Source organism: Coloeus monedula (genome assembly GCF_965178545.1).
Source record: "Coloeus monedula genome assembly, chromosome: 19".
In the NCBI taxonomy this organism is placed as follows: Eukaryota; Metazoa; Chordata; class Aves; order Passeriformes; family Corvidae; genus Coloeus; species Coloeus monedula.
This window is the reverse complement of record NC_138799.1, coordinates 5,080,536-5,097,426: the sequence shown is the minus strand read 5'-3', so window position 1 is coordinate 5,097,426 and position 16,891 is coordinate 5,080,536. Positions and strand designations below refer to the sequence as shown.

Below are 16,891 nucleotides of genomic sequence, written 5' to 3'. Positions count from 1 at the left end.
TGAAATGTAGTTGGCTATGCATTACCATGTGAGGGGAGATCTTCCACAGTCACACCAACACTTGACTAATGATCACGAGATGGAGATGATTTACACAAATTAATGGTAGTTTGTATTATTATACATGTCCTAAAATTATTTCATCTTTCAAATATGCAACTGTATTATTTGTCTCCCCTCACCCTGCAAAAAGAGTATGTATGAGGTGACCATTGGTCTTTAAAATGTCTAAACAAAATCATTATGCCATTTCAGGTATCCTCCCCTGATTTGACATTATGGAATGGGATGAAGAGCAAATAACAACCAGGGTTATTAACACATTTTTGTCCATGGCAATACATTTCAGGAAAGTGCTAAACTGACCACACAGATGCCTGCACCTGTGTCGTCTTGGTAGTCCTTGTTTTTAATAACCATGTAAACCAGGAGCCCTATTCCTGCAATTAGGAGAAGCAGATGGACAGCCAGAGAAGAAGCAAAGTCACATATCCCAAAAGAAGCTCTGTCTCTCCCAAAAAACACCAGAAAAAAGCATTCCCTTGTAGAAGTCAAAGGATATATAGTCTCATCAGAAATGCTCCCTGAAATAAACAACTCAGCAAGCCTTGGAATAATGTGAAGTGAAAGGGTTAAAAAAGATAAAAATCATATGCGGGCAAATCATCGCAGTCATCGAGCAAAAGCCACTTAATGAGCTTTATCAAATAGAAGAGCAAGTCATGAGGTTGATGAGAACTTCTAATTTTGCACCTCTCTGAAGGACTGTTCCTTTCAGCATCACCTGAGCTTCACCCTCTGAGACAAGACGGTGACAGTCAGCTGTCCCCAGAACACAAGAATCGAAAAGCTCAGCATCAAGAGCGTAAATGACTTGGCCAAGGGCATAGAGCAAATTCACCACCCCAGCATCAAATTCACCATCCCAGCATTGTCCCTGCTGCCCTGTCCGTGGCAGGTCTCTCTTACAGTGCTGCACTGTCCTTGGGAGTTCTTGCTCTGCCCCTTCAATGAACACAAGAGAAAAGCTCCTTCCCCCGGGAGTCGGAAGGAAATTGTGCAGCATAAAGGAAAGTTCCTTGCTTTAACATTGCCCCAAACTATCGCAGGGAGGGAATCGATTCAAGTCTCACTCCAGAAAAAGCCGTCATTAAAAGGTAAAGAAGAAACTCGTCTCTCGGAGGAGATGCACAGAGGAAGCCAGCAACAAGTGCCGGCCCTTGGGCGCCCCGGGGAGCTGGCACCGGCTCTGGCTCAGCTTGCGGCGGCTCCTCTCCCTCCCTCTTTGGCACACATGTAACACGAAACTTCGCATCTCCAGGACAACCAGCAACAGAAAAAAAAAAAAAAAAAAAAGGCAGAGACAACAGCTGGCTGTCAGCAGCGGAGCAGAGAGGAGCCGAGCGAGCAGCGAGCCGCAAGCCAGGATGAGGGGAGAGATGACGTGAAAGTTTAAGAAGACGGAAAGAAAAACAAGAGAAGAAGAGCTCGCGGTCGGGGTAAGGCTGAGTGGTCGCTGCTGTTCGGTCAAGCGCGGCACCCTCCGCTGCTTAGCGAGGGGCTGGAGCCTGGGGAGCTCCACTGCTCGGTCAGCCATGGAGCAGAGCTTGGGAGGCGGAATTTGCTTGCCAGGGACACCGAGGAACGAAGGTGGCAGGAGAAAAGCTTTTAATGGGATTGCGGAGAGCTGCGCTGCAGCCGCCCTGTAACAAAAGGAGCAGCCTGCGGTGCGCCGAGCCCGAGCGGGACTCGGCAACTCCTCTGCCGGCGATAAAGGCCGGCTGCTCGGGTTTCTGTGCTCTTACAGAATGTATGTCCTGATAAGCCGGTGACCTGATACAGAAATAGTCGGTGCGGACAAGGCAGCTGGGTCCGAGGTTGTGCGTGCCTCTAGAGAGGAACTGGCAGCGCAGGCAGGCGCGTGTGAAACCCGACGGGTGCCAGCCACTGCTTTTCCCCGGAGCTCCTCCCAGCTGCAGCCAAGTTTTATCCCCCAAATCCTGAAGCAGAGAACTTAGAAAACAAACTACAGAGACTCTCCATTAGCAGGGTGGAAGCATCCCTCCATCCCCTTGAGCCTTAGGGGAACTAGCACACTGTGCAAGTTAAGCATCTGTGTCCAATAGAAATAAACGCAAAGATTTTACACAGTTTCTAATGAGAACATTTTAAAAAGAATTCAGCCAGTGTATCAGGCACAGATGCTGGTTTAGTGTTCCAAGCAGCGTGAGAACCCACTGCTCTGAGAGGCACGTTCATGCACAAACACAGCGTATGGTTTACAGTAACCACACCGTCAAGTTTGAATGCAGTGAGAAGGGAAGGAAAGGATCCCCTAAATACATGAAATTATACAACATAGAATCATTTAGGTTGAAAAAGACGTTTCAGGTCATTGAGTCCAAGCTTTGGTTTTACAGAGGTGTCCCACAGCCCGTGCTCCCATCTCTGTTTGGGAAGATATATGGGAAGAGGTGCTGGTAATGCAGACTGGCCATATAAATCCCCGTTTTCTGCCATGTGAAGCTGATTTCTCTGTTTGGAAGCTGTTGCAGCTCCCAGCACTGAGCTGGGACCCCTCAGCCTCTTCCAGGAGGCACATGGGCAAAGCCATTTACAAACAGGACCAGAGAGCCAATTCTCAGAGAAAGAGGTCTTCCCAATCCTACACATGCCTGTAGGGAGGAATGTTAAGGATCAGGTATTTCCACTTCTCTCCATTTCCATTAACGAGGAATGGAGGGCAGGTCTTTCTGACCTACGTGTTGTACAAACATGGAATTGGAACTGCCTGAGTGAGGAGATGTAGTAGTTTAGACCCACATGCCTCCAGCCTGACCCTAAGGCTCAAGGGGATGGAGGGATGCTTCCACCCTGCTAATGGAAAGCCTCTGTAGGTTGGCTGTTGCAGTTAAGATAGTTTCTTAAATAAAGCATGTGAAAAAACAAAGTTTAGGGAAATAACATAAAAAAAGTAAGGAGGGAGGAGTGAGGGGAGAAGAGCAGGGGAGGGAAGGAGGTAGAGAAACATGCCAAGTTTTCCTGGCCAAAAGAAAATCTTAATGGGTTTGGCTGGGGGCTTGTCCAGCCACAGCCGTGCTGTTCATGTGTGGGGGAGAGGCACAGCAATGTGAAACACATGTCTGGATAAAAGCAGCAGGACATGGCTTGTGTTACAGCTGTCACAGTGCACGGGCCTCAGCCTGACTGCAACCAACAGTGGTTGTGGGAGTGGAGGTACGAAATAATCCAAGTTTGATAGAGCGGCTCCTCTCTGTAAGACAACCCCTGATCACAGAGCCTGCAGTGGGCCAGAGTCACCCACTGGACAGCAGGGACTGGGAGGGGCTGGGAGAGAGCTGGGTGGAGGGAGCAGCAGCCACCCCACACCTCCATGCAGGCTCTCCCCACTACCCCACGCAGCCACAGCTGATGAGGTTCCAAACAATTCCTCCTGAGGCAGCAGCTGCTGCAGCTTTTGGTTTTGAGTTCCTACACTCCAGTGGCACCTTTACTAGGATTAGTCCAAGATATTTCAAGAAACTCAAAAATGCATGTAATTTATGAGACCTGTAGATGTGAGATCAGGGCACAGAGGTGGCTGTTAAAAGGTGGAGGAGTTTCCAGCACTCTCAGGGCCTCCAGATACTGGACCTCAAACACCAACTACTGATAGATCCCACTATGTTTGTGAAGTCACTACAAGGCTTTCACAGGCACACAGCTGCCTCTCAGTCAGCTTCCTGGGAAATGGATATTTTGCTAATATTAGAATAGACTTTCAGGCTAGATTCAAGCATCACCAACCCTAAAAAAAGGTCTCTTGCAGAAAAGCTATAGGTTTATTTTTAAAATTGACCTTTTCCTTTCATTGGATGGCTCAGTGTTTTGGTTTCCCCACTTGAAAAATTCCTAGTAGTGAGGAATTATCTTGTGGGGTTTTGTGGACATGTTTGTGGGATGGACTGGAGACAACCAGGTTAATCAGTAGAGGTGTAAAGACTCCCAGCTCAGTGCCCCAGTGGGTACCTCTGCTACTGAAACTGGGAATTCAGTGCCTTTTTATATTAATCAAATATTAGGTTGTAGGGAAGAGAAGGCACATTGACAGTGCTGCCTCAAAACCCATCTCCAAATAGTGTGTGGTGGAGATGACAGGGTATTCCAGCCAAAGGGTGACCCAGGCAGGCAGCTTTATAATCTTAGGAATGTGTGGCCTTCTGTTCCAAACCAACTGACAAAGTCCAAGCTTTTCTCCCATGGCATTGAGCTACAATTTACCCCAGTGTGGGTGTGTGCTGTTAAAGGCCTGAATTCTCTTGATACTGGAAACTATTTTCATCTGCTTGGGAATGAATTATAGGTCTGTCTGGCTCTGTGCACTCCTGTTTTAGGAAAAATGAGCTTGTCTGAACTATAGTTAAGATTCACATGGCTGGTCAACTACAGTCATGGCAGCAAACACTGCATTAACAATGATGAGGGAAAAAACCATGCACTGATACTACAACTGCATTTCTATGGCCCTTTTCATCTCAGCAGTACACTAAAAGCTTGGAACAATAAACAATCATGCAGGAATTGTGACACGTTATGACAAAATGCATCCAAACTGTAGGCACACCTAGCAACTCAGCATTGTTTGAGAACAGGAAGCACTGCAAACCTTATCCATATAAAATCAGAAGGACATTTCAGGGATCAAGAACAAAGCTGGTACGTTTTGAAAGTGGCCAAGCCTTCATGTTCTTTAGAAAGTGGCCAAGTACAGTCAGAGCTTATTTTAGAGTTTTAGACCAGAATAAAAAGCGTCCCCTCCCCTTTGGCTGCTCAGCACCCTCCTTTCATGAGGCTGGGCTTGCCTTCTAAGATTTCCTAGCAGATAAGCCCCCACAATCCATACAGGCTTCCCATCCCTGTACAGGTCTGATTTCAACCAACTTACTGGACTTGCCTGAGTAAGAACAGCACAACATTTGCTTTGCAGAGCCACAGTCTTAGGAAAAAGCCAAGGTTGCAATGAGAAAGTTGCCCTGGCATTCTTCCTGATGGGAACATCAGGAAGGTCCTACTTTATAAGGTCTCTGGAGCACTCTTGCTATGGGCAGTGGGCAGTGGAGGAGAGCCAACTCATCATCACTGAGACTTGCTGCATTAGGACTAGAGGCATTGGCAGCTTCTTGTTCTCCCCAAAACTCCCCCCTCCAAAGCTTTATCTCCACTTTTAGGTTACTAGAGCAACAAACCCATGCAAGCACAGTAAAACCAATGGATCAGGATCATGACAAGAATAACATGAGGAGCATGGTTGGGTCAGGAGCAAACAAGAGCGGAAACCACACTCCCATCTACATCCATCCTAAAGGGGCTCAGTGAACAAAGTGCAAGCACTGAGCAAAGCAATGGCCAGTTCAGTTTGTAACTGCAGCAAAACCAGGGACTTGTTGTCTTTCTATCTAAAGATTGCCAAGCATGCTGGAAACTTGGACACACAACAATTAACAAACAAAGCTCTGATGTGGGTCCGTGTTCCGCTGTCTTGCAGAGATGAAGTCACCCAACAGTGGGATGTGATGACTTATCCGAAGTCACACAACCAGGGAGCATCACCAGCAGGCCAGAGGGACTGCCTGTATTTACTAACTTCCAGTCCTGGGGCTAAACCACAAACTTAAATTCATCCTTTTGCACTAAAAAAGGCTGTTCAAATACCCCTACGGTTATGAGTAAACAAGTGTCTCATTCTCAGCAGTAAATTTCAGCTCACCCACTCCCTACAGTTCACCTTTGGATGCAGCTGTGTCCACACACAGATCAGGACAGACCAAAAAACCCTGAGCAACGTAGAGCAATTCCAAAAGACTCACAGCAGCCTCACCAGCTTAAGGCAGACAGAGGGATATCAGACCCCACTGTACACAGCTCTTTTTCTTGGAAAAAGAAGCCTCCACATGCAGCCAGTTCACAGCAAAAAGGAACCTTGATGGAGGCTTTTCTCTTGAATGTCTAGATTGAGGCTTTTTAATGGCTTTATTCTCCAAAGGGCTGAGCAGCCAACTTCTTTGAGTGCTTCAGTATGGCACGAGTCCATCAAAACAACTCTGGAAGATAATTTCAGTGCTATTATAGCAATTTTCACAGCTTTCTTCAGTGGGCACAGCAAGATGAATCTGCATTAGTGCTTTCTGGGAATCTAAATCTACGTAAGTCCTAAACACAGGACATGCACTTTGGTTTTACAGGGTCATGTAATCCTTGCAGCTGAGCAGCACACCAGCAGCAGTTTGCCATTCCCCTGCATCATTTCTGTGCTCTGTGCTTTCAACCAAGGCTAACAACTCATGGCACATGGCAGAATGGGCCTTTTTTCATCAAAACCAGATAAACCCAAATTAAATTACTTGTTTTATTACCTTCCCTGCCGGGCCTTGCAACATAAAGGAGGGCAGAAAGGTTTGATGATCTAGTTCCACTGGCATCACTGATTAGATGAGTTATTTCTTAAATCAAAACCATGAATTTCAGGCTGCCACCCCATCCCAGCAGGATGTCACAAATTGCCTGTCACAAGATTTTGTGTTACTTTCTTTTCTGTGTGAGATTCTTATCTTGCCTCTCTTCATCTGATTTTCACTCCATGTGAGCTCTAACTACAGCTGTGGAGCAGAATTTCCTGACATCAGTGTGACAATGTGTTACGAAGACCACATTGCACTGTGGTCATTCAGGATTTTTTCCATAACACAGATGAATTCCATCAGCTTTGCTGCCCTACAGCCAAGTCTCCTCTGCTCTGGAGGGCTCCCATCCTCAGTGGGTGAAGTTTTGAGGAAGGACAATGATGAGCAAGGAGAAATTCCCAATTGAGGAAAATGCTGACAGACAATTACATTTGCTCCAAACCACTGAGAATCTCTGAAGTACTAACTTGAGTGGCTCTAAAACAGCACTCCAGCCCTAGAAAGTGAATTGTCAGTTAAGGCCCACAACCTTAAGTTTCAAAACTCTTAAGACTTGCCTGTGTTAATAATAATCATCACAGTTACTGTTTCAGCTGAATATCCTGCACCACCTGGCCTTTACTACTGTTGGTGACTGGAAGCTTATTTGAACACAACATAATAAACCAAAAGGAATTAATTCTCACAGCTCCACTCTGTTATGTAATTAATGTCATCACCTTTGTGTTGTACATGAGGCAGATGCATAAGACAACTGGTTTAAATCACACAGCACTATCCTTACCCTTGTGCTAATCTCAAGTGTAAAATCTTGGTTCCTGAAATCAGGTGGGAAAAGGTCACATCAAAACTAGTCCTGAACAAAGATTTTACATCACAAGTAGAATGGAACATACAGAAGTCCATGAATGTAACTGGCTTTCTTGGGGGAAATTTACTTTTTTTCTTTAAGAATTATTTTATTCTTCACCCTTTTGCCTCGCTGCAGAAGCAGAAATCCCAAAGCAGAGAGCTCTTGGAAGCAGCAGAAACTGCAGTCAAGCAGAAAAACATTTGCTTCCTCACGGGTAGGTTGGAGACTGCACCACCACCATCAAACTTTGTCCCTGATGTAGTTCAGACCAAGGTAAACAAGCAACATTCCTTGCAAGTTTTAGAATAAAAGCTCCTTCACTTAGCTCCAGATCAGGTACCATGGGCAGAGAGGAATGTCCAATACAGAGACAAGCTTTATCATTTCAGACTAAGCACTTTGCTAATCCGCATGGAGTTCTACAATCTTGATCAGTAATTTTACACTGTATAACCAAAACTTCACAAGCCTGGCTCTTATACCTGTTGCTTCTGGTGCAGCCCAGAGCATGGCATGGAAGTTTACAGCAAATTCCTTACGAGGAGAGCTTCGGGACAGGCAGAAACACCTCCAAAGGGAACAAACATTTTCACAATGTTAGAGCCAGAAATTTTATTTTTTAAAATTTTTTCTTCTAGAGCCAAGAACAGAAAACACAAATCACTTCACCTCTGCTTTCTCCACTGTCTCTTGGAATGGAAACAAAATTGAAAACCTGCTGACACAGAATCCCGCAGCACTAAGGATAAAGCAGCCGTTTCTCGAGCAGCTCACTCAGGGTATGCAATCATCTGGAAAGAAGTATTTAACCCTAGTTTCAAAAGTGACCTTTTCAGGTCAAAAGACCACAGCTCTGCCTCCTTCCTGAGTTGCACAGCGATCTTTCTGTAGATGTAGATTTTCCATCCACCCCCATTTCTAAGAAACCAGCTGGTTCCGATTTTTATTCCTTAGCTTGGATTTAAAAGAACAAAGAAAACCCTCTTTGAATTGCATAAACATACAAAATTAATTTAACTTGGCACTGTAGTATTTAAGCCCAGCATGCAAAGAAACAGCCAAGGTTTCTCTGTCCTCAGTGTGTTTAGAAAAACTGAACTCCAAGCATCCATTTGTTTGAGTAACCAAGCCAGATGTGCAATAAGGAACAAGCTGGTTTGTTCTGGAAGTGCTGTCCTGGTCACTTGGCTTTGTGTTATCACCAAGATCAGGATATTAAATTGCAATGTTCAAGTCCCAAAACCCAGTGCTGACTGTTACAACACACACAAACCAGTACGTTTTGATACAATAATGAACTAAGAGTTATAACCCATTCAAGTGTTGACCTGTCCAAACACTTGTTTTAGGTGGAACTATGGCTATTTCTCAAAAATATCAAATTCCAGTTCCTGATTGAAGCCAAATTTGAACATCCATAGGTCTCATGCCAGCTAGTTTGTTGCAATACCTCCCAAAATCTTGCTCATGGGGTGAAAGAACAGCAAATATTGGTGACAAAACTGAGGCACTTAACTTTAGCAGGACTAATAATATTTTCAGTAACAATAGATGATCATTCTGAGAATAAAGGTGGCCTAAGATTACTGAGCAGGGCAGGAGGGATTAACTCCACAAGGGAGATATCTCCCTGGCAGATCCAGGGGCTTTTGCTTTGCTCATCATCAGCAGTGATGGCTGGAATCCACTGTTCAATTCATATATTGCTCTGTGGCTTAAAAGAAAAATACTCTACATTTAGCTTTCTTCATAAATTTGCATTCATCTGTAAGGACTTGAAAAGCATCCAGCTGTCCCTAATGAATGCAGACTTTAACTTTTAGAACCACATACTGATGCCATGATGATTTTTGTCTTTTATACCTGTTATACCTTTTTACAACTTCTGTATTCTTACTGCTTTTTGCCTACGTTCTTGGACTTGTTTGTTCAGCTAGGAGACTAAACATTTTAGAAGCTTCATAGGTAGGGATCAGTGTGCCCCAGACACCAAGGTCCTCTCCAGAACACATTCTGTAAACTGAGATAGAACCATCCAGGGGAAGGCTCCCTGGGGAGGGGAGGCTCACTCATTGGGGAATCTTTGATAGATCTGCTAATTAGTAACACCTATAATGTGATACCAGATCTTTTGGGAGAGTGGGCATTGCAGTGTGCATGGAGGTGCATTCGACCTGGATGTGGTGCACCTAAGGAACCTTAAAATAAATACCAAGGTAAAATCCCTTTTTCCCTTCTAACTGTGTTTGACTCTTGATTTTAAGACCAGGAAAAGGCATCAATACAGTAAAACTGGTTAATAAAACATTATTAATGGTATTGTACTGATGTGTTGAAGTAAATGCCTTTGCTCTTGAAGGGGGGTTCTGTAGCTCAAAGTGCAAGAACCCTTCAAGGGAGTCTACCTTGTGTTACTCAGTAAGAAACAACTGAAAACTATGTACAGTGGAGTTCAGCATTTGGAATTCAGGTTGGGTTAGAACTGCATTTGTTTCTGGAAGGACAAGTTAGCACAACTGGAAAAAAAAGTACTTTGATTGGGTGAAAGCCAAGGGCAGACACTGTCCAGCCCAAGTCTGTGCCTGCTGAAGAAAGTGTCCTTGTAGGAGAAACACCGTTTGGACTTTGCTTAACAGTGCAGTTGACAAAAACACCCTCGAAGCTGGATTTTAAAATTAAAACAGTGCCAGAACACGTAGACAATTAATAGTCCTCCACCTTAGCTACTGGGAACGAGGACTGAGACCAGATAAACTTGTTTTCCTTGTGATCACCAGCTGTATAAGAAGGCTGGCAGCTCCCTAGCATTAGTCAGTGAAAAGGTTTATTCTCTGTTTGGTTCTCCTGCAGCATAAAGCCTGGAGAGGTTGTGACAGAATGTCTTCTGAAAGCTTTCTGAAGGAAATTCAAGCCATTGGTGAGAAGTTTCTCCTTAAGCTCCAGAAACTGCCCAAGGCTGATCCAGTGGAGATTGCCAGCTTTTCTGTGGTTCTTCTGTTTATTGGTGAGTTTGTGGGTGGAGGCCAAGGGGTGTCAGAAGTTCTCTCCTCTCCTACGGGGGCACCTTGCTCCACAGTCTTTGTAGGTGGGTTGGTGGTGTTGGCTGTTGTTTTCTAGGCTGTGCTCTGAGGGCCAGGTTAATTCCTAGGTAATTTTTTAACACTCAACATGTACCTCTACATGGATGCAGGGCATGACAGGCAACAGTACAGCTTTCCCCAAAGCTCCCATTTTAAACATTAGTTAAATCAGCAATATTTTAACCAACCCAGAGCTGCTGTAATGTTTTGATGCATAGGAGATAGTTTATGACAAATGGTATTAGAGCATCTCCCTGCCACAGAAGAAACTTAAGAGAGACTCTGAATGTCATTCCTGTATTGGCTCAGTGGAAGCCAATATGCTTCAGATGAGCCTATTTATTCTCCTCTGGTAATGAATGGCAAGATCCCTCCTGCTGCTCTGTGTGGGGATGGCATGGAAGGAATAACAGAGAACTGCTGGATCAAGGGGAATGAAGTTTGTTTATACAATGGCAAAACAAGCAGGAAGGAAGACAGCATTGCTCCTCAAAGACAGTGTTTGCTCCTGGCCAAAAGGAAGGGTGTGTATCCAGCTGGACACTCCTCCCCGGGCTGGAATTCACAAAGTCACACCTGCTGCTTTAATTGGTTCATCCCTACAGTTGGTTCCCCACAGGTCTGGTTACCTGGCAGCCCAGGTCCAGGCTTTAAAGGAACACAGAGAGCATGCACACAGAGAGCCATGCTCACACTCTTACATGTTTTGCAGGATTAAACATGTCATCCTTTTCAACTCCAGATAAATTAACACATCCCTGCCAACACCAACCATCCTGGCTAGGGTAGAGAACAGTAAGTTAGCCCACTGCTCTGTGAAACAAACCCCTGCATTTGAAGTACCTTATTTTTTCAAGCTAAATACAGAAGAGTAAAGCCAACCCAGTCACGAGTCTCTATGTTTAAAGAGTCTGCTGCACTCACTCTTCAGAAATACAACTGCCAGTTTGAGTAATCAAAATCCCTCAAGTTGCTTTGGGGAGAGCTGGATTTTCATTCATTTCAGGCACATAGCTGTGCTTAGGTACTGCATGTCAGCTCCCAAACAAGAGCCCATTAAGTGGGTAAAGAAACCCTTGAACACTTTGGTATGTAGCTTTTAAGGTCTTGAAATGCCTGGCAATGATTGTCCAGATTAAATGGAAAACCAATACAAAGGAGCAGGAACTTAGGAGGAGGAAGGTGGGGATATAGGCCAAAAATATTCTCAAGAAACCAGGTTTTGCTCATTTTCCTGCCCACCAAACAACTTGGAGACATAGGGTTACTCTGCAGGGATTGCTCCTATGCTGTGAAGCAATGTCCTTTGTTTCTCTTCCCAGTTACTGTGCTGGTGCTCACGGTCATTGCCTGCAGTTGCTGCTGCTACAGCTGCTGTGGCTGTGATGGACGCCCTGACCCCAGACACAAGAAGAGCCGAGTCCGCCCAGCTGCCCGTTCATGAAGTGACACAGCCTGCTGTCAAGGACATGCATGGACATCATGATTCAGTGCTATGGGAATGACTTTCCACGCTAGCCCACTGAAAATGGCAATAACAATATTAATTAACATGACTCAGAGGACCAGAAATCACAGCGTGGAATTCCTTCTCTCTGTGACAGCCACTACTGTGACCAGAAAGGTAAAGCTCCTTTGTCATCGCTGTCTCCCTCTTCTGGGCAGGTGTGGGGTGGGAGGGCATGGACACAGATTGCTGAGAAAAGAGACAGCTTTCCCAAAGACAGCACTGCAGCTGGGCCAGCTGAGGATCTCCTCTGGGACACAGAGCCATGGAGCAAAGCAGAGGACACACACACAGCCACACACGAGGCACTGCCTGCTCTCCTCACCGGTGGCTAATCCAGAAGGATGGTGCTGGGCATTAGCAAAACCCACTGACACCACTGGGACGTCCAATTGCTCAGGTCATTGTGGATCAAGGCCAAACCTGCTGCAGGAGACACGTTTAGCTGAGTTATCTGCTGAAAACAACAAATGGTGGACCTTCTGATCCAGGTGTGCCAGCTGAGGCTCAGAGTACAGCTGGTAACAACTGCCCCGGGGTCATTTCATTGGTGATACAATGATGGGAAATTGCCAAAGAAAGAAACAGATCATGTGGAATACTCTTTGTTAACAGAAAGATGAAGGCAAAAGACTCACCAATCCTATGGCTGATTTTGACCATTCTCTGCTCCACATGCTCCCTCTCCACCCCCTGTGGTTCTATTCTTCTGCTTATTGCAGATGCATGGTTCTTGCAGAGCATGGGAGCTCCAGGAGATTAACAAATCCCTATCCTTACTTGAGTGCCTGACTCCCTGCACTGTGTGCAGTTTATTTTAGTGGACATGAACATGATGCCAGGGGTGTGTTTATGAGCATGCACAGAGGCATTTCAGAGGAGTGCCACATGATGGGAACCATCACTTCAGGGTACGTGTGCAGGCAGCAGCTGACAGCGGGCACAGTGACAGAGCAGAGCCAAGAATGGGCTGTTAGGCTGGAGTTCACAAGTGCAAATAAATCCCTTTTCCATGCTGCAGCCACTGTGTATGTTTGGTTTACACTCTGGTGAACTTCCGAAAGGGATTTATGGATGTACAAGGCTGTGGCACAGGCTGCGACTTCCACAACTGGGACAGCACAAAAAAGCCACGATTCTGCACTAATCTCTGAACCACTCTACACTTGGGGTGTTTCAGCCCCAAATGGGAGACCAACCCCCTTTGTGAGAAGTTGTAAAAAATTACATGCATACAGAGAAGTCACCTTCTGCCTCTCTACCCCAACTAAGTGTGTGTACCAAAGCCAACATCTCGCTAGGGAGAGCAGAATCATCTAGTCTTTAACAGTGGGCTTTAAAATACTCTTTACACTTCAGAAGGTACAGAAAATAAAGAAAACTCTGCAAAGAAATGTATTTTCTCTGTTGCCTGCACCCATATTAGTAAAAGGCACATTACATCAGCTTCTTATATATTTAATGCACTTTATTTTTTGCCGACAAACTGGATCTAGATATTTGGCATTTTTGTACTGCTGCACATTGGAATATATCTGCAGCCAGAGACATAGTGAATAGTCTAAGAATTGCAAGAAAAATAAAATTCCTGAAACTACCAGTGTTGCTTTTAAATTAATAAAAAGAAAAACTTTCCAGTAGAAAATGAGGATGTTCCTTAGAAAATAAATGTTTCAGACCCAACTTGACAACTGCCAAGAGCAGACTGCACTAGCACGAGCTACATGCATGCACAGTTACACTGAGACTAACAAAGTGCTGGTTTTTATTAGGCTGTCCCAAAGCTGTCACTGCCAACCAGCATGTTAGGGGGAAACAATCTCAAGCACAGCATCAATTTAAACATTGGTGCATCACACCAACCTCCTGTCAGATAAGTCTTTGCTCATTTCATTCACAAACAAATGGCAATCAAAGTGACTTCAGAAGCCTCAGAACCTCTTTTGCAGGAGACAGACTCAACACATGTTTTTGTATCTAGATTAAGTCACGAGACCTGGGGAAGAACAGAGCTCACTTTCCAGGCTTGTGCTAGACAGTGCCAGCTCCAGCCATTGAAAGCATCCCATTGAGAGCTGTTCCAGCAGCACGGAGCCAGCCTGTGCTAAGACAGGGGGAAGCTTTGCAGGCTGGACACACACCAAGGGCTGACAGGTTGCTATCACTGGGAGCAAGCTGCCAGGCCTTATCTCAACAGGAAAAGCCACAAATGCATGTTTCCCAGTGGTGGTACAAGTTAAACCACTGACAGATACCAGGCAGAGGGACAAGAGAAGTGGCTCCTGTCTTATCTCGGCCACTGTGAGTTCCTGAATTAGAATAAACACAGCACTGTTAAAGAAAGGGAAGGAGAGAAAAATAGGCAATCCTCTAAAGGATTCAGGTGGCTTTCTGGAGCAGAGGAGCAGCCACCATATAGAGGGGGCCAATTTCTACACACTTGTCTGGACCTCACAGGCCTAATGTTCTGCTTTGGACTATTTTGTACCATTGCACTTAGCTGGACTATTCCTCCAGCTGGGATTCACACATGCCAGTTTTTCTGATCTGCTGCTTCCTTGCATGCATTCAGGGTAGCCTGACAGAGGCCAGCAAGCGTCCAGCTTCCTGCAGCTCTTCACCTTCTGCTGACTGTAAACCTGCTGGTTCCTGGGTCCCTGCTCAGCACTCACACAAGCTTTTGTGTTTTGGCTTCAATCAGCACTCAAATATAGGCACCTATAGGGAGCACTAGTGAGGATGGATCCTCTTGTTTCAACCTGCAGAGGGAGATTCAGAAAAGCACAAAATAAAGCAAGGCTGCTCCTAACACAGCAACTGCCATACATATTGGGGAAAGCCTAGGAGGAACTGCACGGGAATGCTGTTACTTCAGTTGTGATGATGAAAGTGTTGAAACAGCTTCTTTCCCTGAGGAACCTCAAAGAGCCAGCAAGGCCAGCCCCTCCAGCAGAAGTGGTTGAAGTTCTACTGATGACTTAATGGAATAGCTTCTGTTCTGTAACATTATCCCTCTGGTTTCAAAGTGATTTGCTTGGCTTGTGAAAAGTAAGTTTCCTTTTACACACACATGCAGTCTCACACACCACACTCCTCCTCCTCCCCTCCCTCCTCTCTCCAGCACCATCCCTCTGGTCTTCTCCAGTCAGGAAAGTGATAGAGACTTTTATTGCAGCTCACAGCAGTGCAATGCTCTGGAATGGGTTTATTCACCTGAACTGTCATGATGAATTTTGGACTGCAGGGCAGTCCTGTTCACAGTCTCACTGTAAGTATGGCACTCTCCTACTGGAGCTTGCAACACAGATCAGTCAGGATCCAGGAAACATAGCCCTCTTCCCTACATCCTGCAGCCTGCCCCAGACAGAGGCCACAGAACGCCTTTACAAGCACTGCAACAGCTGTAGGAGTGGATAAAGCCATGGAGAGGAAGACATGTCTGAGGAACAGCTGAATTAGGACTTTTTAGTTGGGTTCAAGGCCTTTAATTTGATTAGATTAGCCACACCTTTGCAGGAAAATCAGCTGTTAATCATTTACTGCAGCCCAAAGTGGCAACTTCCAGGCTACCTCTACAAGTCTCCAGGTACAGCAAGGGGTCCCTTACCACAGGCCAAAATCTCTTGGAGGGGGTGAAGAGGAGGCAACAGAGGAAACATCTACTACAAATCCCAACAGCTACAGGTATTTATAAAATATCATACAGCTGTCCTATTCTGGGAGGTGAACTGCAGTCAGCAAAAGAGACAGGAATTTCCTGGGGTGTGCAGTCCCACAGGATTTCTGCCTTGGGGTCTGTGGAACTCGTATCTAGGCTGCCTCCTTTTTGAAGGCAAAGGAATCCAGAACAGCTTTGATGTCCCGTGTGCCTGTTGGTTAAAGACTGAGCACAGTGATCTGCCATCTACCCAGAAAACAAACCATGACCTCAATATATCTGGCTGCTGAGAAAGAAACAAAAACTTCAGCAAGTGTGAGCTTGTGCTTTGAGTCAAATCCAACCTGCTGAGGATGAAACACTTTACAGGACTAATCCTTTTCCTTAGAGTACTCAGAATACATACATAAGAGGCAGCAAGTCAAATTTTCAAAAATAACCAGTATCTCTTCCTGTATTACATCTGCATAGTCATATTTGCAAGAAAGTGTGAGAAATATTCCATCCTTTCCCTTGAGAAGCAAGGAAGCTTTAGTAAAACCACAAGATGCTCACGAAGAGATGCTGAATGTTCTTTAGAAAGCTGACAGCCAAGTCATTATTCAAAGTATCAGTAAAAGAGCAAGTGAGATCCCAGTTTAAATTATTACTGGACCTCCTTGTGGGAGCAAAATTTATGCTTCTATTGCAGAGTAACAGAAACCATTACTAAAGCAAACTCCATTAGCAGGATACCCTTTTTAACATAATTGGACTATTCTAAGCCCTATGGAAGAAACAAGTTGTACATGATCTTTGCTTACTGCTGGTGGGGTTTTTTTGCTTGTTTGTTTTTTAAATAAGTGTTCATTTAATCTCTGTTGTGTTCTCAGAGTTTAAGTCCCCAACTCTCCCTTTTAGAGATCTTTCCAATGGTACCAAGGAATTTCTCCCACTGAATACTTGTCTTTCATGTATAGGCTGTACAGCTGACCAAGAGTTCATATGGAACATGCTGGAGAGACATTGTATTATTTAAAATATTGATAAGCTACAATTAAAATAAATCTCAACTGCCAAAATCCTGTAGAGACAGAAGCTTTTCCTCTTTACATCTCTATAGATCTGATTGTTAAACTGGCCTCAGCTGTATTTCCTCTGGGTTATGCTCCCATTTCTGTGAAGGGTGACTCTCCTTTTGGAGGGGGATACCTGCAGGCACAGGCACCATGTGTACCTGCACTGGTTTTGGGGCAAGGAGAGGATACACCAACACCTGACCCTGTTGTTGTCTGCCCCCAGCAGGGTGGAAGCCAGCATGTCACTAGAGCAAGAGGCATCCTCAGTTCTGGA

The 16,891-nt window shown here is 45.1% G+C and overlaps 2 protein-coding genes across 7 annotated transcripts in view; one reads left to right on the top strand and one right to left on the bottom strand.

The window, feature by feature from the left end:
• Positions 1-16,891, bottom strand: part of RECQL5 (RecQ like helicase 5) — a gene marked incomplete at its 5' end in the record, with an annotated part of 37,762 nt that overhangs the window by 11,048 nt on the left and 9,823 nt on the right. The gene's annotated exons all lie outside the window — the stretch shown is intronic.
• Positions 1,379-13,764, top strand: SMIM5 (small integral membrane protein 5). Of its 4 annotated transcripts, none has more exons than XR_014226982.1 (4): positions 1,379-1,499; positions 10,165-10,318; positions 11,717-12,018; positions 12,107-13,764. XR_014226982.1 is itself a non-coding variant. In XM_082294350.1 (4 exons), the coding sequence occupies exons 3-4, from the start codon at positions 10,192-10,194 to the stop codon at positions 11,836-11,838; spliced, it is 249 nt and encodes an 82-aa protein (XP_082150476.1). In that variant the 5' UTR covers positions 1,380-1,499; positions 7,953-8,093; positions 10,165-10,191; the 3' UTR covers positions 11,839-13,764. The 4 variants fall into 4 exon arrangements, 3 of the variants coding, with proteins under 3 accessions (XP_082150475.1, XP_082150476.1, XP_082150477.1); XM_082294350.1 differs by adding an exon at positions 7,953-8,093 and having other exon boundaries at positions 1,380-1,499; positions 11,717-13,764; XM_082294351.1 differs by lacking the exon at positions 1,379-1,499 and adding exons at positions 7,486-7,528; positions 7,953-8,093 and having other exon boundaries at positions 11,717-13,764.